Source organism: Colobus angolensis, unplaced genomic scaffold, assembly GCF_000951035.1.
Source record: "Colobus angolensis palliatus isolate OR3802 unplaced genomic scaffold, Cang.pa_1.0 Scaffold23, whole genome shotgun sequence".
NCBI lineage: Eukaryota > Metazoa > Chordata > Mammalia > Primates > Cercopithecidae > Colobus > Colobus angolensis.
In genome coordinates, this window is record NW_012115488.1 from 9,118,064 (window position 1) to 9,144,362 (window position 26,299).

Below are 26,299 nucleotides of genomic sequence, written 5' to 3' on the forward strand. Positions count from 1 at the left end.
CATGGCACAAGTATACATATGTAACAAACCTGCACGTTATGCACATGTACCCTAGAACTTAAAGTATAATAAAAAAAAAAAAATTAACAAGAATTCCTTTTAATCTTCATGAAAATAATACTCTATTAAAACATCAAATAGTATTACAAGACTAATAACAATGGCAAAAATGAAAAACCAGCAACGCTTTGCCTTATTTCTGCCTACTCATAAATCTTACTTTCCAGAAGCAACCAGTTTAGAGTCCTTAAGACATTTCTTCACATTTTAAGATATTTAGTTATCTTGCACTTTATGGTTTATGTTTTTAAAGGTTATGTGTTGATATCCTATTGTAATAGATGGTGGAAAAATTTTTTTAGGCTGGGCACAGTGGTTCATGCCTGTAATCCCAGCACTTTGGGAGGCCAGAGCAGGCATATCACCTGAGCTCAGGGGTTTGAGACCACCCTGGGCAACATGGTGAAACCCTGTCCCTACTAAAATACAAAAAATTAGCTGGGTGTGGTGGCATATACCTGTAGTCCCAGCTACTTGGGAGGCTGATGCACGACAATTGCTTGAGCCCTGGAGGCAGGGGTTGCAGTGAGCCGAGATCGTACCACTGTACTCCAGCTTGGGCTACAGAGTGAGACTCCATCTAAAAAAAAAAATAAAAAATAAAAAAATAATAATAATAAAAATTGAGGTAGGGTCTCATTGTGTCACCCAAGCTGGAGTACAGTAGTGCAATCACAGCTCACTGAAGCCTCAGCTTCCCCCAGCCCAGATGATTCTCCCACCTCAGCCTCCCAAGTGGCTGGCACTGCAGGCATGTGCCACACACCCAGCTAATTTTTTCACAGAGATGGGGTTTCGCCATGTGCCCAGGTTGGTCTCAAACTTCTAAGTTCAAGCAATCCATCCACCTTGGCCTCACAAAGTACTAGGATTACAGGCATGAGCCACAATGCCCAGCCATAAAAAACTGATTTTTGCCTAGGGTATAAAGACAATAATGAGAAAGAACACTTTCAAACGAATGAAGATTGGACAACTGGATATCCTTTTGCAAAAGAAGGAAGTCAAACGCCCTACCTCGTATCATATACAAAAAATAACCCAAAATGGATTAAAAAACTAAATGTAATGGCTAGAACCATAAAGCTTGTAAAAGAAAACATAGGCATAAATCTTCATGACTTTGCATTAGACAACACTTTCTTAGATATGTTACCAAAAACACAAGTAGCCCCCAAAAATCTAGATAAATTTGACTTCATCCAAATTAAAAACTTTTGTGTTTCAAAGGACATTACCAAGAAAGTGAAAAGATAATCTGTACAATGAGAGAAAATATTTTAAATCCATATATTTGTAAACGGCTTGCATGCAGAATGTGCAAGAATCTCTTAAAATGCAACCAAAGACAATCCTATTAAAAATGGGCAAAAGATATGAATACTTGTTCCTTCCAAGGGAAGACACAAATAGCCAATGAGCATACAGAAATGATTGACATTTTTAGCCAACAGGAAAACACAAATCAAAACTACAATCAAAATCTCATGCTCAATAAGATGGTGTCTTAATATATTTTTGCTGCTGGAACATAGTACCCGAGACTAGGTAATTTATAATGCACAGAAAGTTATTGACTAACAGTTCTGGAGGCTAAGAGTCCAAGATCAAGGGGCTAGCATTTGACAAGGGTCTTCTTGCTGCATCACCCCATGGTGAAAGGTGGAAGGGCAAGAGAGAGTCAGAGAGGGGTGAACCCTCCCTTTTATATGGGCACCAATCCTGCCCATAAGAGTTAGTACTCATTGCCTAATCATCACTTCGTAAAAGTCCCACCTCCTTTTTTTTTTTGAGACTTCCTGTTCTCCTGTTGTCCAAGCTGGAGTGCAATGGCGCGATTTAGGCTCACTGCAACCTCCACTTCCTGGGTTGAAGCAATTCTCCTGCCTCAGCCTCCCAAATAGCTGGGACTACAGGGGCATGCCGCAATGCCCAGCTGACTTTTGTATTTTTAGTAGAGACAGGGTTTCACCATGTTGCCCAGGCTGGTCTCAAACTTCTGATCTCAGGTGATCCGCCTACCTCGGCCTCCCAAAGTGCTGGGATTACAAGTGCGAGCCACCTTGCCTGGACAAGTCCCACCTCTTAACACTGTGACCATGGCAATTAAATTTCAACAAGAGTTTTAGAGTGCACAAATATTCACATCATAGCAGATGGTATAATAAAAAAGATGAAAAATAATGGAGAAATTGTAACCATCATACATTGCTGGTGGGGAATATAAAATGGGACAGCCACTTTGCAAAAGAGTTTGGCAATTCTTCAAAAAGTGAAAAGCTAGAGCTGCCATATCCAGCTCCACTTCCAGGTATGGAACTAAGAGAATTGAAAATATATGAATACACAAAAAATTATTCTTGAATGTTCATAACAGCATTATTCATAATTGTTAAAAAGTAGAAACAATTGAAATGTCCATTAATTGATGAATAGATATTCAAAATGTGGTATATTACACAAGGAAATATTCATCAACAAAAAGAACTACTGATACGTGCTACAACGTTCATGAATCTTGAAAACATTATGCTAAGTAAAAGAATCTAAACTCAAAAGGCCATATGTTATATAATTCCATTTATCTGGAATTCCCAGCATAGGCAAATCCCTAGAGACAAAAAGTAGGTGTGGTTTCCAGGAACTGAGGGATAAAGGAGAATTGGTAGTGATTACTAACAGGTACAGGGTTTCTTTGGGGGCAGTAAAAATGTTCTGGAATTAGGTAATGGTGCTGGTTGCACACATCTGTGAATATAATTAAGAGCACTAAATTGTACACTTTAATGGATGAATTTAATGGTGTGAGAATTATATTTTTATAATTTAAAAAAATTTAACATGTGGAACAAAAGTAGTCAGTGCTTGTTTGCAAGGTGCACAGAAATGTGAGAGACCCCATGGAGAATTGTTTCTCAATATTCCTATTCAAATATTAATACATAGTATTTGTTGTTTTTCTTGACATAGTTTTCTGTAAATAATGTTGAACAATTTTTATTACTTGTGCCTAGTTATTTGAAAAATTATTTATTATAAGTATATATTGTATTATATGTCATAAATGATAATTTGGGGCTGGGCGCGATGGCTCACACCCGTAATCCCTGCATTTTGGGAGGCCAGGCAGATCGCAAGGTCAAGAGATCAAGACCATCCTGGCCAACATGGTGAAACCCTGTCTCTACTAAAACTACAAAAATTAGCCAGGCCTGGTGGCGCACGCCTGTAGTCCCAGCTATTCGGGAGGCTGAGGCAGGGGAATTACTTAAACCCGGGCGGAGGTTGCAGTGAGCCAAGATTGTGCCACTGCACTCCAGCCTGGCAGCAGAGCGAGACTCCATCTCATAAACAAAAAATACCTACATAAATAAATAATATTTCTGAACTCGTTGTATGTATAAATGAACTCTCGATTTTTAATGTTAATTTGATGTCCTGTTACTTTATTCTCATAATGCTTTTAGTGTTTGTTTTCCACTTATTTCCTTCCCCCCCGTAGGTTGTTTGCTTTTGACATAGATACTTAAACTTATCAGTAGAAGACTTTAGAGTTTCTGGCGTAGGAGTGGCAAGAAAGGCAGTCTCAACTGTAAGCTGCCTTATAGGGTAATCTCACTGGGCCCTTTCCTTGGGGACTCCAGATTCAATATCATGAAGTTCTTTCTCTTGAGTCAAATTTCTGCAAAAAGACTCTTTCAGCCTTCTGCTGGGAGGGTATGATGCCACCCACATGCATTCTTTGAACTATGTCAAAAGAGTCTGGGAATGGTGGGTCTTTACTTTTGTATACAGACTTTTTTTTTTTTAGATAGAGTTTTGCTCTGTCGCCCAGGCTGGAATACAGTGGCGTGATCTTGGCTCACTGCAATCTCTCCCTCCAGAGTTCGGGGGATTCTCATGTCTCAGCCACCCGAGTAGCTAGGATTACAGGCGCCCGCCACCACACCTGGCTAATTTATATATTTTTGGTAGAGACAGGGTTTCACCACGTTGGCCAAGCTGGTCTCGAACTCCTGACCTCTGGTGATCCACCCACCTGGGCCACCCAAAGTGCTGGGACTACAGATGTGAACCACCATGCCAGGACTTTTGTTGTATATTAACATTTGCCAAATTACTCTTTTTTCAATATAGGGCCCAAGTCTTAATAAAGTTTAGTCTCCTCAAAATAAAAATCCACTGTTTCACCTTTCTAACTAAAAATCCTCTAGCCTGGAGCAGATCTCAGTTTTGTGGGCCCTGAAGCGTATGGAATTCGGGGACTTTGAGAGAATGAATACAAAAATAACTTACCTTTGCAAATTAAAAAAACAAAACAAAAGAAGACTTACCAGGCATGGTGGCTCATGCCTATAAAACCCCAGTAATTTGGGAGGCCAAGGCAGGCAGATTGCTTGAACTCAGATTTTGAGACCAGCCTGGGCAACATAGTGAAACTTCATCTCTACTAAAACTACAAAAACTAGCATGCCTGTAGTCCAAGCTACTTGGGAGGCTGCAGCGGGAGGATCACCTGAGCTCCAGAGGTTGAGGCTGCAGTGAGCTGTGATCAATCCACTGCACTACAGCCTGGGTGACAGAGTCAGACCCTGTTAAAGAACAAAAAAAAGACCATTTTAACACATATTTCAGGCTCTTCCTGGATTCTTGGAAGGGGCTCATCCAAGTGCAGTGGCCTGAAACTATAGCATACTTTACTTCATGGCAAATCTGTATTGACCCCCAATAGTCCCTGAAGCTGGGGAGAGAAAATTGCTTAATAGCGTAAGGGAGGAATTTGGTGGTCTAAATCACAAACAAAATTTGAATCAAGAAGACCTTTAACCTCCCTCTCAGAGTCACCTAGTAATATCAATTTCTAAGCTTTTTATGAGGTTTTGTGCTACAGGATCAATTCTTGGCTTTCCTCATCCCTGGCCTAGTTTTCAGCTTTCTTGGGTTTGTCAAATCAGTTTTCATTCATCCATCAGCTTTTTGGTGTCCAGAAATGTTGTTGCTGTTGTCTCCTTTGCCATTCTTGTTGTTTCTGTGAGTTTATGCCATTAAAAAAAAAAACTCTTTCCTGTCATTTTATTAAGAGTTTTAGAAAAGAGCAGAGGGCAGTGTGTATACTCAAACTGCCCTTCTTAAGGCAGTCTGATGGTGCCAAATCATACTTCAAAATTGCCCCCCAAATGGTGCAGCACTTCATACTTCTGGCAGCACAGCATGAAATAGCCACTAACTCTTACCAGTACTCCATATTCTTAAAATTTACCAATCTGGTTAAACTATTTCATTTACTTTAATTTGTATTTCCCTGGTTACTAGTGAGGTTCAGTGTTATTTTATATGTTTATATATTTATTTTTCCCCTTCTATGAGTAACCTGTTCATACAATTTACCCCCAACCCTTTTTTTTTTTTTTTTTTGTGAGATGGAGTCTCACTCTGTCACTCAGGCTGGAGTACAGTGGCATGATCTCAGCTCACTGCAACCTCCGCCTCCTGGGTTCAAGCGATTCTCCTGCCTCAGCTTCCCAAGAAGCTGGGACTACAGGCATGCACCACCAGGCCTGGCTGATTTTTGTATTTTTAGTACAGATGGCGTTTCACCATGCTGGTCAGGCTGGTCTTGAACTCCTGACCTCGTGATCCGCCTGCGTCAGCCTCTCAAAGTGCTGGGATTACAGGCATCAGCCACCGTGCTTGGCCCAATTTACCCATTTTTTATAGTATGTAGTGAAGGGGATCAGAACATGCTGCCCCCAAATACGCCATTTTGGTATACTGAATATTTTGAACTGAAGGTAACTGAGAAAATGCAGATGCCCCCTTACTACCCAAAAGCAGGGCATAACACTTCCCATGAGACAGGTACCCTTCTCCACCATACCATAAAGAGGACATTCTTCTCACTGGAGATGAAGAGTTATGCCAAAATAAATCTGCATAAACAAACCTAAAGTAATCCTTATCTTCCATTGGTTTCTCCCATATATTTTCTGTTCACTTTCCCACAATTTACCACCCTTAGCCAAAACTCCACTTTCCTTTGTCTTGTCACACCTTCACAATTTGTCATTTTTTGTTGAAATGGTATATAAGTGCTCAGGCCTATCTGCTTCTATGGGTCATGAAGGCCTGTGTGTACACATAAAAATATTAACATTAAATAAAATTTGTATGCTTATGCTTTTCTCCTGTTAATCTGTCTTTTGTCAGTTTAATTCACAGCCACAGCTATAGAATTGAAGAGGAGAGAAGAAAGGTCTTTCCTCCCTTACAGTAGTTTATCTTTTGCTTACTGATTTGTAGGCATTCTTTATATTTGTTAAATTATGTTATACAAATTGTGATTTTTTTAAAATCTCTTTTTAACTTTATTTCATCTAAATTCTAAGACATTTAAAATTTTGATGTAATTTTGCTTTTTGTGTCTATGTAAGACAGATCTTCCCCATTCCAAGGTGTTAAATATGATTTTCTTTTAATACATGTGTGGCTCTGATTTTCACATTTAGGTCTTTAATCCATTTGGAATTTACTTTTATAATGGCAGGGACCATTTTTCCCACATCAACAATGGTAACATTTATTGCACAGTCTATCTTTTACCCATTGATTTGAATTGTCATATTTCTTAATTACAAAAGGCTTATATGAGTATTTTCCTGTTTCTGGGTTCTCTATTCTTTCTCACAAATTTAGTGTCTTATTGACCATAAGCTTCTCAAAACTGCACTTTGTACAGGAAATATCATTGCAAGAAATTAAATGGAAACTTGCTAATGTTATAAAAATATCAATTATAGATTGAAATAAAATGACTACTTTAATATTTATTACACAAAGGCTTAGTTACACTTATCTGAAAATTATAATAGGACAATTGGTGCATGTCACATTCATATTACTATCCATATAAGAACAAATACAGTCATTTAGTCAACTATATCAGGATAACACACAAGGTTTTTGTTTGTTTTAGGCTTCCCAGTTGAAAGAAAACATCAAGTAAGGAAAATGAATTTCCAATGATTAAGCATTAACAATATAAATAATAAAATTACTTCTAAATATCTTAACATTTTGACAACTTTGTATTATACTTACATACTAGTATTTCCAAAAATCATAAGTTACAAGGGTCACTGTCAGGATGAAAATATATTTTGAAAAGCTTTTTAAAGATATATTATTATTATGCTTTAGCATCGTTTGATTTATTCTTGGCACATGTGGCATCTCGGAAAGTAAAAATACACCTTGCCAATTGTCTGCTATTGTGCAGATACAAGAGAAAGAGAAGTGTGGGGCAGACGGACCTGTGTTCAGTTACCAGCTTTGTCCAAAATTGTGTTGTCTGAGGCTGGTCAATTACCTTTTGGTGCTGGGAGTAGGATTAAATTAAATAAAGCATATTTTAAATGTACAGCATGGGCACTCAATAAATGATACACTTTACCCAATTTATTCACATTGAAGTAATAGTAAAATATCACAGCTCCATGTTGTGGTACCATTTGAAAAACTGAAAAAATTGGGAAATTTAAAAAAAATCAATGTGTTTTGAAAAATTGCACTTTTTATAAATAAATCCTTCAGCAGGTTTAAATATTTCCTAATAAAACTTAGTGCCTACTATACCCTGATTTTTAAAAAAAGGCCTAAAATATGATAAAAATGATCAGTGGTTAAGGACTTTTGGTTTTCCTTTGTGCTACTGATATAAAAATAATGGCTTTATTTAAGGCTTAGTAAGTGATTATTTCTAGTTGCCCTGAACCAAATCATTATTCTCAATGTTGCACTCAGTTGAAACAGACCTACTGCCTTGAATGACCATCATAGAGAAATGCCCATGATATCCTATTAATATAATTGAACCAATAATACTCTCCTTTTTGATTGAAGTAAAGGTTCATTTGGTGGCATGTGGCAGTTCAGCTTGTCTCCCATTAAGAATGACTCATATACACAATCACAAATCAATTTTTCTCATGCTAAATATCTGGTGTTTGGACTATATTGGATTCCTGAAAATTAAATTTATATTTTCACAAGGAATAGACTATTCTAGACTAGCAATGCTTATATCCCTATTCTTGGATTGTTTTGTTTCCTACCCTGACCATCTAACAAGCTCATCCTTCCAAATTTGATTCAAAAACCCCTCCTCCAGTAAACTTTGCCTAACCAAAGTTCACACCCCTCCATTTATGTCCCTTACATGCACATATAATGTACATTAACTTGCATATACTATTATTTATATTTTGTGTGCTTTCAACTTTTAGCTATAATGTTGTCTTTGACTTTTTAAGCCTCCATAGTGTTTGGCGCTGTGCTACACATGTATATATGTGACTGTGTGTGTTTGCATGTGGGGTTGTGTTTGTGTATGTATATGTTTATGTGTGTGTAAGTTGAATGAATAAAAAACTAAAGAACCTGGGCATCTGTAGGGTAGAAAAGTTTCGTAATTTTTCAGAAACCAAAGTTGCTGGATCTTCCTAACATTAAAAAATCTGATTTCCAAAGCGATTTCAGTTTGGTTTTAGTTATGTCAGTAATAAAAAGGCAGTGGGAAAAAACTGTTTAAAACCCTTTATGAAATATTCTAAAAGGCCTTTTAACAAATTACTAAGAGCACCAAACTAAAACATTTTACTAAATAGTGGTATAACCTTTTCTATGACTTTACGAACGTAGACTTCTCTATTCAAGACAAAGAATACTGAACAGGAATAGGTGTTGTGAATCAGGATACAAAAGGCAATTCACTCTAAGTCAATAGCTAATGCACATTTTGCAATTAATTTAAAAATCCCTCTGTAGTATATATGCACGTTAAGTAAAAGAATAGTTGCAGATCTTCATAGTAGTTCTAATACTGTAAAACATAACACAATACTGAAGTTGCTATTTAACAGGAAAAATTTTGTTTATAATAGTTGTTAATATTAAAATAGGATATAATAATAAAAAATTATTCTCAATGTGTATATTTTCAAATTTGCCTGACAGTGTCCTTTTAAGAATCTGACAATTTGTAGTTAGCTTACAGACATTTGCATTTCACTTTCATAATTGAAAATATTACTTACACAATAACAAACAACAACATATAGTAGCTTTATACTGAAGCACTCTGCAATTTATATTTAAAGCTTTGCAATAAAGCAAGATTCACTGTACTTTTCATAAGTTATATTACATGTCATGTATGCTATAATTACACAAAGAATAAATAAATGAAGCATAAAAAATTCAGGACGATAACAATGTGATGTTTTAGCTGTCATTCTCAGTGTTACTTCATATGTCTGCATTAAATTCTGATGTATTTTAAACCCAAGAACCTTTATCTTTAAATAATACACTAAAAATATCAAGTTTAAAGTATAAACATAATACTCTATATGCCTTTTTTCCTAGGTCATCTAGGAAATAAAACAACACAAACAGAGGCAAGAGCAGTTCTTTCTCTTGCCACAGAATCTCTCTTTACTTCCCCATAAACCTTTATGTCATTTCCAGAGCATACATTACAAGATGACAGCTTTGGCAAAGTATAAGCATATTAAATGGCTTCTTTCTTAGAAGAAAGAAAACAATTTAAACTAACAATTTTCTTTTTGGCTTATTCATTCTCAATCTTTCTCTGATATATAATAGTGGTATAAAAAGCACTTCATGAAATGCTCACTATTAATCAGTTAAATAGTACAGAATGAATTAATGTATGTAATTAATCAAAATATATTATCAGTATAGATACTACGGTGAGGTCCTAGAATTTGTTACACGTAGAGCTAAACTCGCAAGAGATCGCATGGCAAAAGTAGAAACTTTGTGACATATCCCGGCTTTTGAAATATAGTTAGAAGCCAATCGAAAAAGCCTTTCAGCACCAAAGGTATTGAAGTGCCCGGGAAGCACCTTCTCTACCAGACCTCTGTCCACTAATTCTATTAGACGTTCACAGGTCCCAACATAGTCACTTATCCTGCTGTATGGGAGCCAGTCAATCAGTGATCCATCATACACGACGTCTCCACTGAAGAGAATCTTTCGGTCTTTGTCATGTAAGCAAATACTGCCCCTGGAGTGACCTGGCATGTGCATAACAGTGAGCTGTCTGTCACCAAGGTTGATCACATCCCCTACAAATGGAAACAGAGTTTACAGATAAACATGTTGTATACTTGACTTAGCATTTAAAGCATAGAAGAGCATTCATTATATGCTTCCAAAGAAATTGGGAAGGATGACATTTTATTTCATAAATACTGTATTTCTTAATGATGATTTAAAAATAAGCTGCCTATGGTTCATTCCTATTGTTTGCTAGACCAGTGTTTGCCAAAGCAAGTAATGTGGAACACTATTTCTACAGGCTATCATGAGACATAAATGAAAAGGAAGTAATTATGTGGTCAAATAATTTGAGGAACTCTCAGTTTAAAGAAAATTCAGCAGCTTTTCAGAAAGACCTCTTTGAGCTTTTATTATATGAATGTATACTGTGGATATACACAAAGTAGATATAGTTGTACAATTTCTCAAACTTATTTGATCATGAAACTTTAATTTTCAGAACATCTATGGTACCAGTATCCTGTTGACACAATTAATGAATGTTGCTCTAGGGAATTTTGTTGTATTTTGCCTCTTGTTGTATCACCCTGTCAGAATTAGGGCTTGAGGAATTGATATAAATCATGATGCTCTAATATGTGAGTAATAATCTCCATAATCTCTGACCCAGGAACCTCAAGTCTTCTGTCAGAATACATTAAACTCTGGCAGGCCAACTTGCAAATAGGGTTGAATCTCAGACTTCAGTTACTGACAGCAGAGAGGAAATGGAGCTACATGGGTGCAAAATTGCTCTCTTTCACTGGAATTACGTTAGTATAAACTTGAAGTAAATCATGGTAAATTAAAAGATTCATACTGTAATCTCTAGTGCAAGCACATACACAGGAAAAAATTTAAAAATCTATAGCTAAAAAATTAACAAAGGAATCAAAATGGTGTAATAATCAGGATTTGGTAAACATAAAAAGGCAGAGATTGTCAGACTGGATTAAAAAATCACGATATATGCAGCCTACAAGAAAGAAACTATAAGGCGAAAGACACAAATAGGCTGAAAAGCTTAACCATATTAAATATTACTTTAAGAGAACTAGAGCAGCTATATTAATGTAAGACAAAACTGATTTTTACATGAATATTACTAAAGTAATTTTATAATATACATTAAATCAATACATTGACAAATAATTATAAATGTACATGCACCTAAAATATCATCAAAAATACATGAAGCAAAAACAAACAGAAATAAAGGATAAACAATTCATCAATTATATTTGGAGAGTTCAACATTCTTCTCTGTGTAATTCATAAAATAAGTAAACAGAAAATCAAAAAGGGTATGGAAGACCTGAACAACTCTATCAACCAACTTGACCTGACAAAAATAAAACACTTTACTCCAAAATAGCAAAGTACACGTTCTTTTCAACTGTAGTTGAAATATTCAACAGGCTATAAAGCTAGGCCATAAAGCAAGAATCAATAAATGTAAAAGGAATAAAATCATACAAAGTATGTTCTCTGACTATAACATAATTAAATTAGAAATAACAAAATGAACAGAAAATTGATAACGTGTAGTCTTTTTGTTTGTTTTTTTTCTGAGACAGAGTTTTCCTCTCTCGTCCTGGCTGGAGTGCAGTGGTGCAGTCTTGGCTCGCTGCAACCTCCTGCCTTCCAGGTTCAAACAATTCTTGTGCCTCAGCCGGCTGAGTAGCTGGAATTACAGGCGTGTGCCATCATGCCTGGCTAATTTTTATATTTTTAGTAGAGATGGGGTTTCATCATGTTGGCCAGGCTGGTTGCCATGTTGCCAAGGCTGGCCTCAAGTGATCCTCCCTCCCTGGCCTCCCAAAGTGCTGTATTATAGGCATGAGCTACCACGCCCAACCTTATTATGTGTTTTTAATAGGAAAAAATAACAAATTAGGAAGAACAAAAATAAATATGGGCAATATTCAAATATATGTAAAGCAAACATCAAACTTCTGTATAGTTTATGGATCAAAGAAGAAATCAAAGGGAAATATAAAAATATTTTGAATGAATGAAAACAAAATAAAAACATATCCAAATGTATAGAATACAGCTGAAGCAGTACTTAAAAGAAAATTTATTGCTTTAAATGCTTATTTTATAAAGGATTAAATGTTTAAAATCAATAATCAAATTACTATCCTAAGAAGTTAGGAAAAGAAGAGCAAATCAAACACAAAGTAAGTGTTAATGGAAATAATAAAGGACAGGGCAAAAATAAATGAATACAAATACCAACAAAGAAAAGCAGATGAAACCAACAGTTATTTACTTGAAAACTACAACAAAATTGGTACACCTTTAGCTAGACAAATCAAGAAAAAATTAGAGAACATACAACTTGTGAAAATAGGAATGAAAGAAGGAATATCACTATAGACCCTGAAGAAATTAAAAGGAGAATAAGGGAATATTATGAACAATTTTAAGCCAACAGATTTGACAACTTACTTGAAATGAACATATTCTTAAAAAGAGACAAATTATCAAAAGTGATCCAAGAAGAAATGAAGTCTAAATAAATGTATATCAAGCAAATAAATTGATTAACAATTTAAAGTTTCCCCATGAAGAAAAGTCTGGGCTCAAAGAAGACGTCACTGATCAATTCTGTCAATCATTTTAAAACGGGACAATTTCAACTCTAAATAATTTCAACCCATATAAAGACTTTCAGAATATAGATGAGAAATCTAACTCAGTTATTGCTCTCATAAAAGCGAAAGACAATATATTAAAATAACAACAGCATCAGGCCTGCTGCAGTGGCTCACTCTTATAATCCCAGCACTTTGGCAACATGTGGGAGGATTGCTTAAGGCCAGGAGTTTGAGACCAGCCTGGGCAAAATAATGAGACCTCCATTTCCATAAAAATAAAAAAAAAAAAATAATAATAACAAAAAGCCAGGCAGGGTGTTTTGTGCCTGTAGTCCCAGTTACTCTGGAAGCTGAGGTGGAAGGATTGCTTGAGCCCAGAAGTTCAAGGCTGCAGAGATCTATGATGGCACCATTACACTCCGGCCTGAACAACAAAAGGAGACTCTTTCAAACAAAACAAAACAAAAGCCTGTACACAAATATACCTAATGAATGTGGTCTTAAAATTATTGACAAAATACTGGCAAATCAAATCCAGCAACTTATAAATAGGAAAATGACAAAGTGGAGTTTATCCCAGAAATATTAAGTTTGGTTGAGCTAGTGAAAATAAATTAGTGTAATATATGATATTAATAAAGGAGAAAGCCATATGATTATCTCAATAGATACATAAAAAGCATATGACAAAATCCAATTCTTATTCATGATAAAAACTTCCAGCAAACTAGGAATAGTTAGGGAAGGTCCTGAACTTGATAAAAGTCGCTTATGAACACCTATAGGTAATACCTCTTTGAACAGAAAGTCTCCTAAGATAACAAGACAAGGATGTCTGCTCTTACCATTTCTATTCAACATTATACTGAAGATCCTAGACAGTGTAATAAGCCAAGAAAAAGAGAGTAAGGTCACACAGATTAGAAAAGAAAAAGTAAATCTGTTTTTATTTAGATATAATCTTACGTACAGAAAATCCTAAGTAAAGTAAGAAAAAGCTAGAGAACTAAAAAACAAGTTTAGGAATGTCACAGGATACAAGATCAACATACAAAGATAAACTATTTCTATATGCTACAAATTACTATCAAAAATGAATTTTAAAACATTCGACTCAAAATAGCATCAAAAAGAGTAAAATACTTGGGAAAAAATTTGACAAAAGATGTTTTGTAATATGTGAACACTGTATAATGAAAACTACAAAAACACTGTCAAGAGAAATTAAAGAAGACCTAAATAAAAGGAGAGATAGGCTATGCTTACTGACTGTCTCAATATCACTAAGACTCAATATTGCTATGATGGTAATGTAACCCAATTTTTCCAATAGCTATACAGCCTAAGAAAACTTTCTGCAATGACTGAAATATTGGTTCTTAATACTGTTCAGTATGGTGTGGCTAATGGTGCTTGAAATAAAGCTAGTACAATTAAGGAATTAAAATTTTAATTCTAACCAATCTTAATTATTTTTTTAAAGAGATGGTCACTCAGGCTGAAATGCAATGGCCTGCTTATAGCTCACTGTAACCCCTGAACACCTGGGCTCAAGGGATCCTTCCAAGTAGCTGGGACTACAGGTATATGACACCAGCCTAGCTAACTTAAAAACTTTTTTTTAGAGACAGGATCTCACTTTGTTACATAGGCTAGTCTTATACTCCTGGCCTTAAATGATCCTCCATCCTCAGTCTCCTAAGTAGCTGGGATTACAGGTGAGCCACCACATCCAGTAATCTTAATTTAAATTTGCTAGTCATACATGGCTAGTGGCTACTGTAATGGCCAGTAAAAATTCAACATAATCTCAATCAAAATCTTGACCTTTTTTCGAAGAAACTGAAAGTCTGACCCTAAATTTCACATGGAAATGCAGCACAATTTGCAATTGCAAAAATATGGAACCATCTCAATGTTCATCAATCAACAAGTAAATAAAATGTGATACACACACACACACACACACATATATACACCACAGAATACTACTCAGCCATAAAAAGGAATGAAATAATGGCATTCATAGCAACCTGGATGAAATTGGAGACTATTACTCTAAGTGAAGGAACTCAAGAATGAAAAATCAAACATCATATGTTCTCACTCATTATGTGGGAGCTAAGCTATGAGGGCGCAAAGGCAAAAGAATGATACACTGACGTTTGGGGGCTTGGGGAAAAGAGTGTGGGGTGGTGAGGGATAAAAGACTACACATTGGTTCAAGACCAGGTTGGTCAACATGGTGAAATCCTGTCTCTACTAAATACACAAAAATTAGTCGGGCGTGGTGGCGGGCACCTGTAATCCCAGCTACTTGGGAGGCTGAGGCAGGAGAATCGCTTGAACTGGGGAGGTGGAGGTTGTAGTGAGCCAAGCTCATGCCATTGCACTCCAGTCTGGGCAACAAGAGCGAAACTTCGTCTCAAAAAAAAAAAGACTACACATTGGGTACGGTGTATGCTGCTCGGTAATGGACACACCAAAATCTCAGAAATCACCATTGAAGAACTTATTCATGTAACCAAACACCCACTTGTTCCTCCAAAAACCAATTGAAATAAAAATGTTTTTTTTAAAAGAAAAAGATTTGGAAAAATTGTAACCCTTACACACTGTAGCTAGGAATATAAAATGGTATAATCACTTTGAGAACCAGTTTGGCACTTTCTTAAAAAATTAACGTACATTTACCATATGACCCAGGAATTCTGTTCCTATGTGTCTACTAAGGGAAATGAAAACATGCATCCACACAAAGACTTGTATGCGAATGTTCACGGTAGTATTATTCACAGCAGTTCCAAACTGGAAAGATTTAAATTTCCTTTAATAGGTGAGGAGATAAATAAAATGCTATATTCACACAATGGAATATTTATCAGAAATAGAAAGGAATGAATTATTAATAGATGCTACAATATGGATGAATATCCAAAAGAAACCAAAAAAGTATCTATCTATCTATCTATCATCTATCTATCTGTCTATCTATCTATTGCATGATTGTATTTATAGAAAATTTTCAGAAAATCAAAACTACAACAACACAAAACAGATCAGTGAGGCCAGGGGTGGAAGTAGGTGACTGAAAAAAAAAAGCAGGAGGAAACTTTCAGGGTTAACAGAAGTGTTCTTGAACTAAATTGTGGTTATAGTTGCATGTATGAATACATTTCCTAAAATTCATCAAACCATACACTTAAAATGGGTATATTTATGGTGTGTAATACCTTAATAAAGCTGTTAAAAAGATGTAAGTGGAAACAATCCAAATGTACATCGATGGATAAATGGGTATTAAAATATGATACATATTCATAAAATGAAATACTATTCGGTAATAAAAATAAATGAAGTACTGATTCACCCTTCAACATGGATAAACCTTGAAATCATAATGCTAAGTGAAGGCAATTGTGAAGGTCCACATGTTATATTTTTCCACTTAAATGAAATGTCCAGAATAGACAAATCTGGAGTGGGGATAGGGGGCTGGGGATGTTGAGGGGGATGATGGCTAAAAGAAGGGGCTATTTGTTTCAGAGGTAAGAAAAATATTCTCGAATTGACTGTAATGGATGTACAACTGAAAAGATCAAAAACCACTGAATTATACATGTTAAATGGATGAATTTTATGGTATATGAATTATATCTAATTCATAAAAAGCTATTAAAAGGGATATAATAGAACTGAATGCAAAAAAATTCAGTAATTTTAAAGATAAGCATAATGCTTCAAATACATTTTCTGAATATGCTGGTACTTCTGGCTTTTGCTTTATAGGCCCAGGGATTCACATTATTTCTTTTCTGAATTTAGGAGTAAAGAAATTCCTTGTTATTTGACTAACATTAGTACTTAAACAAGATGATTTAAAACTGGGACTACATTTTTTGCAGGGGTGGGGTAGAAAGGACTAAAATTTTACAGTACATAGTGGGAAATGGAAAACAGTTTGGTTAGAATTCCATTTTAAAGAATTACCAAATTTAATCTTATCAGTAGAGAGTCTCTTTGGTAGTTTGCTAATCTACCGTGGCCACAGTTCCTAGTGAGATGAAATGTAATAATATTATGCCCTGTAAAGTGCTATTTTCTTCTCATACAGAAGGTCCTTTGGGCAAAAGTCAAGAGCCTTAACAATTTTCCAAAAGGCCTTTCTTAATACTTTGAATTTCCAATTATTTGCTTTTGAAGAGCCATTTGTGTCATTATCTGTATCATTTTCCCCTTCTTCCATTGTGAACTGATCTGACTCTACAACAGTACTGCTCAAAGCATGATCTGAAGACCAGTAGCAGTAGCAGCAGTCCAGGTGTTTTTCATGCATGCAATAGTTTGAAAAACAAATCTAATCCAGACTTCTAGAATTTGCCTGTGATAACGGTATACTGGGTAGCTAGTCAGGCATAAGCAGGGCAGGAGAGGGCTCTCCGCAACCTCACACACGCATCAGGAATGTCAGGTGATGGTCAGGTGGTTGCTGAAACGCTCTCTCTAAAATAAGAATCAGCTGCAGCTCATGCCAGGGTAAAGCAGTCTCCCAATAGGCAGAGACACCTGAAACTGATGATCAGCAGCTTCCCAATAAGATTTTAAGAGGTGGGTGAGTGGACTCAAGCATGTGCATTAAGAGGCAAAACGGCGTTTAACTGGTATGTGACCTTCCAGGGACATTCAACTGGTAAGGGAAGAATGCCTCAAGTGAATATATATATAAAACTCCAGTAAACACATTGCGTGCGCTCACCTCCCAAGCACTGGCAGGCCACTGCACATGCAGAAAGCCCACCCCAACGGAAGAATTAGGGGAGAAGACATGCAAGACCCCAGAAGTATGAGAACATATAAAACCCCAAAGCAAAAAGTCAAACTGCGCACTTGATCTCTCCAGTTGCCCGCCTGGCCTTCTTCCAAGTGTACTTCCTTTCATTACTGCTCTAAAGCTTTTTAATAAACCTTCGCTCCTGCTCTAAAACTTGCCTCGGTCTCTCCTTCTGCCTTCTGCTCCTCAGTTGAATTCTTTCTTCTGAGGAGGCAAGAAGTGAGACTGCTGCAGACCCATATGGATTCACTGCTGGTAACAATAAGAATCACCTGTAATACACGTTAAACACACAAGTTTCTAGACCCACTCCAAAGTTTCTGAATTAATCTTTTGGGGAAGAGTCTGAAATCTGTATGCTGAACAAACAACCAAGGTGATTACGGGAAAGAAAGTTTGGGAAGCAAGGACCTATGCTAGTAGTTTTCAAACTTTAGTGTGCATCAGAATTCCCTGTAATGCTTATTAAAACACAGACTGCTGGGCCCCACCCCCAATTACTGCACTGATAAGACTAGTGCCCGAGAATCTACATTTCTAACAAGCTCCCAGGCAATACTAAAGCTGTTGGTGAGGACCATGCTTTGAGAAGTACTGCTCAGGCAGCACTGCCTCTTCAGTTATGACAACATGTAAAGAAGGATGATGTAAAATACTGCATAGCCATAACTGCACTATACAATGCTATGCAATGTAATTCTATAAAATAATATATCTCACAAATTATGGTATGCAGAACTTCTGCATCAGAATCACCTGGAGACTGTTAAAGATAAGGATTCCTTTGTCACACACAAGCCCTACAGCATCCAAACTTAGGTGTTAAAGCCTAGAACTTGCTATTTTTAACAAGCTCCTGCATACCAAAAATCTAGAACCACTGTCATCATGCCTAAATGACTTTTCTAATGGATGATGCCAAGCACTGTATAATCATAGAGCTAAATTCTCTGAAAGAATTTTTGTCCTGATGGTACTGCCAGGACACAAGAGCAAAAAGCCAGCTGGCCTCTGTCCTGGGCAGCTGAAATCTACGTCAGGGCAGAGCCTCATTTGCTGCTTCATCTGCCCATTTTGTCTTGTCTGAATCCCAGTAGTGACATTAAGATGGTTTCGGACACTCCCAGAGTTCTTCACATTCCAGTCGTAAGGGACCAGAATTCCTTTATAGGATAATTAGTCCAGATTTAAGGCACCTCTAGTGATTACAAACCACTACCACTTCCTGTATGATTGGCAGGTAAGGCAAATAAATTATTTCTAAGTTGATTTAGTAATAGAGCTACTGGAGAACAACTGTTTAATAAACGTAGAGAAAGGTTAAATATAAGAGAAGATTGATCCTAAAAAGAAGCTATAGAGAATTACCAATTCGGGGACAGAATCATATTGATCTTTGGTTATATCCAGATGATATTAAAATATTTAGCAATAGATAAAATGTAAGTACCCGCCCATCAAAATAGATACCAACTGTAAGCAATCAATAAGGCCATAGTTGCTGAATATCATTAGTTCTGCCATTATCCTGTGGCTTTAAAAATGCTTTCAATATGCTGATAATGCTCACACATAGAATTTCATGAGCACCTCTCTTACAAGAACCAGAAATGCCTATGAAGTGTATCATAAACACACAAGCACACACATACACAAAATCCTTCCAACTTCATCCTGATTTAATTGTCCAGATTCCAGTCATTCTAGACTTCTCTTACACACTCTTTCCAACACGGCATTTATCTTTTAAAATTTCAGTTTATACACAAAAATATATATGTGCATATTTCAAATAAAATATTTCAGGGGGGCTTAAAATGTAAGAAAAAAATTTACTTGCTCCATTTTTGCTCTATCTCCAATCTTGCTTCCATGATGCACCCACTTCTAACAATCTCAGCTATTTCTTCTGGTAGTTACCTCTACCAGATATAGTTATCTCTAAATAATGGTTATACTCCATTTCCATATTTACCAATTGGGTATACTCTGATTTCATGCATGTATTATTTCTTGGTTTTAAAATTTTGTTAGCCATTGACTTCCACTGTGAAATAGGATTTTTAGTTCTCTTTACTCCCCACTCTCCACATACCATCACATCCCTCTGAGAAAGAATTATGATTCAACTGCTCCAGTCTGGACCCTCTAAGCCTGGGGTACTAGCATTATTAGAGTGTCATCTGTTGCATCTTCCTGATGCTTTCTTTTGAATTCTATTTCCTGTTTACTATATTACTTCTTTCTTGGTTCACTCCCTTATTTTGAAGGGGCATATCCTAGTAGCTTTCTAAGAAACAGTATGTGGGAAATAATTTGAGAACTTGATTAATAGTGGGATATCGAATTCTAGATTGGAAATCATTTTCATTCAAATTGGAAGGCAAGATTTCTTCTTTGCTAGCTCCAAAACCATTCCATTCTGAGTACATAACTCTTTTGTTTACGTTTCTTAAAGCTTGTAAAATCTTCTTTGATCTCAGTGTTCTGAAATTTTACAATAACATGCTTGGGTTTGGATGTGTTTTCATCTATTGTCCTGTGAATTCTGTGGGCCCTTTCAATCTGGAAAATTTTCATTCAAATTGGAAGGCAAGATTTCTTCTTTGCTAGCTCCAAAACCATTCCATTCTGAGTACATAACTCTTTTGTTTACGTTTCTTAAAGCTTGTAAAATCTTCTTTGATCTCAGTGTTCTGAAATTTTACAGTAACATGCTTGGGTTTGGATGTGTTTTCATCTATTGTCCTGTGAATTCTGTGGGCCCTTTCAATCTGGAAAATTTGTATCCTTTAATTGTGTGATATATTACTGGATTACCTCTACCTCTACTATTTCTTTTTTTTTTTTTCTTTTTCTTTGAGACAGAATCTAGCTCTGTTGCCTAGGCTGGAGTGCAATGGCACGATCTTGGCTCACTGCAACCTCTCCCTCCAGAGTTCGGGGGATTCTCCTGTCTCAGCCTTCCGAGTAGCTGGGATTAGAGGCATGCACCATCACACCGAGCTAATTTTTGTATTTTTAGTAGAGACGGGGTTTCACCATGTTGGCCAGGCTGGTCTTGAACTCCTGACCTCAGGTGATCCGCCCTCCTCGGCCTTTCAAATTGTTGGGATTACAGGCATGAGTCACTGTGCTCGGCTGCCCTACTATTTCTTTTCTTTCGCTGTCTCTGTCCTATCTCTGTATCCATTATTCTAAGGCTGGATTTTCCAAACTGGTCCTCCTACTTATTTTAGTCTTTTTCTCTCCTGGTTTCTATTTTCCTTTATTGCTCTTTAGTAAGTTTTTCAACTTTATCTTCTAGACCTACTGCTGTGTAATTTCTGATGTTTTAAATTCCAAGAGCTTTTTTTTTGGTGAATATTGTTCTGCTATTTATTTTTAGAGCATCCTTATTGACTCTTAGGTATCTTGAATGCAATAGCTTGTCTTATCCCCTGATGATACTGATGATAGTTCCCCACTCTCAAATTGCTTTATGCTGTTTAATTAGTTGATCTCATGTTAGAGAATTTTCTCAGATTTTTTTTATAATGCTTGGTTGCCTATTTAAGAGTTCGGGGGCATGAGTAAAAATGGCTATTGTCAAAAAGATAGAAAATAACAGATGCTGACAAGGATGTGGAGAAAGGGGAATGCTTGTACATTGTTAGTGGGGATGTAAATTAGTACAGCAACTATTGAAAATAGTATGAAGGTTCCTCAACAAACTGAAAATAGAACTACCATATGACCCAGCAATCCCACTGCTGGGTATATACATCCAAAAGAAAGGAAATCAGAATACTAAAGAGATAACTGCATTCCCATGTTTACTGCAGCAATATTTACAATAGCCAAGATGTGGAATCAACCTAACTGTCCATCAGCAGATGAACGGATAAAGACAGTGTGGGACAATATACACAGTGGAATTATTCACTCACAAAAAATAATGAAATTCTGTCACTTGCAGCAACACGGATGGAACTGGAGGGCATTACGTTAAGTGAAAGAAGCCAGGCACAAAATGACAAATACCTCATGTTCACACTCATATGTGGGAGGTAGTGCTAGTATGGTGGTTAACAGAGGCTGGAAAGGGTGGGGGAAGGGAATGAAGAGATTGGTTAATGGGTACAAAAATACAATTAGATAAAATAAATAAGTTCCAGCATTTGATAGACAAGTTAATAAGGATTTATTGTATGTTTCAAAATAGCTAGAAGATTTGGAATGTTTCTGACACAAAGAAATCATAAATGTTTGAAGGGTGGTAGATATTCTAAATAACCTGATTTCATCATTACATTGTATGCATTATCAAAATATCACACATACCTCACAAGTAATTACAACTATTAGGTATCAATTAAAAAAAAGAAGGGGGGACAAGAAGGCTGCTTGCAGCACATGCATGGGGCCTGGTGACTGAGGCTTCACACTAGAGAAAGAGGCCAGGATTTCTTAGGTATTCCTCTACATCGGTATCTTCATCTTTTCTCTAGGAGGCAGATTCCCTAGATAACATTTTTCTAATTTCCTAGCTGGGTGGGGAAAGGCCTGGCTCTCATCCTTCTGGGAAACTAGTAGGACGGACGGACACACACACAGACACACACACACACACACACACACACTCTCTTTCTTTCTCCTGTTTTCCATACTGAGCCCTTAAGCTCAATAGTAATTTGGCATCCTTCAATCAAGAAACTCCTTTGTTTTACTATCCCTAGAGAATAAACTAATTGGATGGGAGAGGGAGGGGCATTCACTAGAGTTTTAAGAGCTTCTTAAAAGGTTTTCAAGAAATTCTACTTACTCTTCCCTTTGCCGCCACTGAGGTACTGCCTATTGCTAATTCCTGTATTTTTTAAGGCTTCTGCAGTGGAAACTGAATTGGCTTTTAATTTCCCTTTGCTGGCATAGTATAAAACTGTTAACTTAGTCACCACATCTACTTTCTAGCATCCGAAACAGTTCCCCCAGCCAATGGGGATTTACATTTAAATCACGGTTTCTTTACAGTATATTAATGATGCTTCGGAAGAGAGCCAAATTAGATGTGTCTGTTCAATTCGCCACCTTCCTACAACCTGTTTTAGCCTCTGCAAATGACTTAAGCCTGCCTGAAATCACACCTCTGAGATAATATCTTGGTGACACTGGGCATAGGATTTAAACATGTATGTAATAGGGATCACAATGCCAGAACTTTGTATCACTTTAGTGAAAAATGGGCAAAATGATGTATGCCCACTCAAGAGGTATGTGCTATGTCAATTTAAGGTCTACTGCTATCTTAGAGGAAGATAACCATTTCACTATTAGTAAGGCGAGTTGCTTTTTCATCCAGATAATGCACTGGATGATATGGCTATTCTCTCCTTGTCCCTCATTTACAAGTTGGCTTTTGGGTTAGAGATACAGTGCACAGATTTATGCTTCTCCATGACAAGCAATCATCAATTCATTAAAGGAAATGTAATAAATGATTTCAGCTCCTTGCATTCTACCAAAGCAATGAATACTTTATGCTGTTCATGTGTGTAACTGTATACAAATTTTTAATACAAATATTTTATGTATCCTCCCAGGCATCTGGATTATGTTAACAGCAAGTTAGCAGGCCACATCATTCAGAAGATATGGGAAATTAATATTCTTGAGAAGAGAGGAAATTAGACACTACTTGAGAGGGTGGGGCATCCAGCTCCTCATGAAAAACAACTTTTGGTAACACAGTACTATCACCTTCAAAGTGTCTGGTAAACATTAAGCTTTCTTTTCACCCTTTTAAAGGCTTAAAGCACCACACAAGTAGTTTGCAGGCCCCTTTCAGCTCCCGAAATGTTAGGATTCTACCATTAACTGGAAACCTGGGTTCTAGTCCCAGCTCTTTTCGAGATGGGCGATATGACCTCTTGCATGATACTCAGGCCTGCATGGGTTCTTTCTTCATCTATAAAACAATCCCTATCATTCTTTCACCTGTGATTTCCCATTGCTGATACGGAATCAAAAGTCAATTTCAAAAGTAATTTATCCTTTTCAATAATTTAAGTATATTTTAATACTAATGTAAACATTTTTGGTCCGGGTGTCATAATTTAGTCTGAATACCCATCAACTGCATGGAAATCTTACCCCTAAAAGTACCCATTTTTGTCAAGAAATACAATAATTAGGTGTGACTTTAATGTAAATTAAAATTTAATGTACATGTACTTTCATCTCATATTGTCAGATAATGTAAGACTCCCATCTAAACCAGTTTTTTTTTTTTTTTAATTTTAGATTTAAAACTTTAATGAAGACTTTCGTTGGGTGGGGGTGAGGTACAGAATCTTGCAATTTTTTTTTTTAGCACCGATAAGTACAATATAATACTGCAATTTTAAAAATATCTCAAATGAGTAAGATGTCATCTGTGAGATAAACTGATTTTTGTAAAATATTTCATTATTTGCCATATTGTTTGGTCATAAAGTGAGCTTCATTATACTGCAGCAACTGGCTTTTTCTACTATAGAGAGGCATGTTTTAATAAACCAAATTGGTAATTAAAATGGTCTCACGCTAAAGGAAAGAAGGGGACTTTCACATTCTATTCAGAATTGTCATCATATATTTATGAGGTAGGATTTATGTACGTTCTGCATGCCTTGATCTATTGTGCCTAGATTCATATCCTAGCTTTTATCATGATCTGGCTCAGGCAAGCCATTTAACTGGGAGGTCAGTGGCCTCACTTTAAATGTGTTGTGAGGATAAAATGAAATCAAAAGTATTCTAAAAAAGAAAATAGAAAACTAATATACCAAATATTGCTGATGTGGCAAATTAGCTCAATTATTTAAGTCCTTGCGTAGGGAGAATGGGCTGAGGCCCTAATCTATTTATTTTCATTCCATGAATTTCTCTCTGAATTCCACATTTGTCTTTTACAGAGCCAAAGACGACCATGGCTACCTATGCATTAGTCCACATAATTTACCTCTACCGAAAATTACTTCCTTATTGATCTTTCTCAGGCTTTGCTTTCAACCGGACTAGATATGTCATAAATTTAGACTCAGATATATTCTACGTTTATGATTACTATTAAGCTTTTGCAATCGTGAGTCAACATCAAGGACAGAAACCTATCTGAGAGGTTTCCAATCGCATTAGCGGATTGGAATCACTGGTCTGACGACTTTCTAAGGCTACAGGTGGGAACTGCCCATACCCGGTGGTGACCAAGCTGATGAAGTCTGCAGTTCTCAAAAGCACAGATCATGACATGCACTCCCCGTGGGGCGTCATTCCTTAAAAGTCTACTCACTACGAAAGCTCCTGGAAATGTCGGGCAGGTGCTTAGGGAAAGAAGAAGAAATCCCTAGTCAGTCACAAGTCTCTGTAGTGTTACTACTATAGCCGACGCAGGAAACTGGCTAGGGAGGGGTTGGTGCTGGCTTTCAAAGAAGTACTCAGAATTGCTACACGGTGTCAGAGCTGGCCTCTGGCAGGGAAGGCTGTGATGGCTTTGGCTCTGGTCAAGTGGGTTTTTACTCAGGGAAGGGTGTAACAGAAGTGGTTCTGCGAAGTGCCAAAATAATCCCCTTTACGGCCACGCAAGTCTGCAACATGCGGCACTCGGACAGTCTCTTCCCAATACCCTCCCTTAACGAGAGCGCGCGCCCGCGGGGGCCCATTACCATCCTGCAGGATGAGGGTGGGCTGCACCGCCTGTACCCGGAACTGTCTGGCCCTCCAGCCGGGGCTGGGCGCCCGCACCACCTCGCTATCGGAGAGCCAGGTCACGGTCTCAAAGTTGTCCCCGCGAGCCAGCGCCTCGGCCTCGGCGTGGTGCACGGCCACCCGGTCGAACTGGTAAAGGCCGCCGGAGTGGTCGAAGTGCACGTGGGTGGCCACGGCAAGCAGCGGCCGGCGCGCCGCGTCCTCTTTGGCCCCGCGGTCCTGCAAGAGGCCGGAGGAGTACAGGTACTCCGGGAGGCTGCGCAGCCCCAGGCCTGTATCGATCACCACGTCCTGCTCGGAGCCGCGCACCAGCCAGATGTTGGCACGGTTGCCCGACTCGTAGAAGCGTTCTTGAATCCAGAAGATACCATCGCCTAGAGACTTGTGGGCGTACCACTCGAGCGCCGACATGCTGGGCAGGGATGCAGCCAGGCGGAGTGAGTGTGGGCGTGCGAGTCTCCCACAGGCTGTGTAGACACCGGGCGCTGCGGCTGTGTGGAGCCGTCTGCCTGCAGCCAGGGAGGAGGCGCTGAGTGAGGCGGGGGCGGGGGATGCGGGAGTCAGAATAGGAGGAGGAAGGACGCAGACCGGCGCTGCCTGTAGCGTGCGCTCTCGCACCCTCCCGCCAGATCGGCAGCAAGCAGAGGCTGCGCCACCAGCACGGGGGCGCAGGAACTACAGCAGCCTCGGCAGGCGCACCACGAGGGAGCTTTAACGCAGAGAACACTGCAGCAGAATGGAGACTCAGGTGGCGACCCTTTCGCCACCCCAGGCGTGTGACAGCAGAGGCCCGGAGCAAGGGTGGGAAGCGCTAGGACCGCCCACCCACTGGCTCCCCACGGCGCGCACTCCCAGCTGGCGCGGAAAGTGTGGGGCCTAGCAGGTTGTATGGAGACTACGGAGCCTGCCAAGGGCAAAAAAGCTATCTGCCGAGGGGGTGGGGCCTGCCTGGGGA

The 26,299-nt window shown here is 37.9% G+C and overlaps 1 protein-coding gene across 1 annotated transcript; it reads right to left on the reverse strand.

Moving 5' to 3' along the window:
- Nucleotides 1-6,858: 6,858 nt before the first annotated feature.
- On the reverse strand, nt 6,859-26,235 carry MBLAC2 (metallo-beta-lactamase domain containing 2). The gene is made up of 2 exons (XM_011944256.1): nt 25,302-26,235; nt 6,859-10,211 (listed from the first exon to the last, which is right to left on the reverse strand). The coding sequence occupies exons 1-2, from the start codon at nt 25,753-25,755 to the stop codon at nt 9,826-9,828; spliced, it is 840 nt and encodes a 279-aa protein (XP_011799646.1). The 5' UTR covers nt 25,756-26,235; the 3' UTR covers nt 6,859-9,825.
- Between the last annotated feature and the right edge of the window lie 64 nt (nt 26,236-26,299).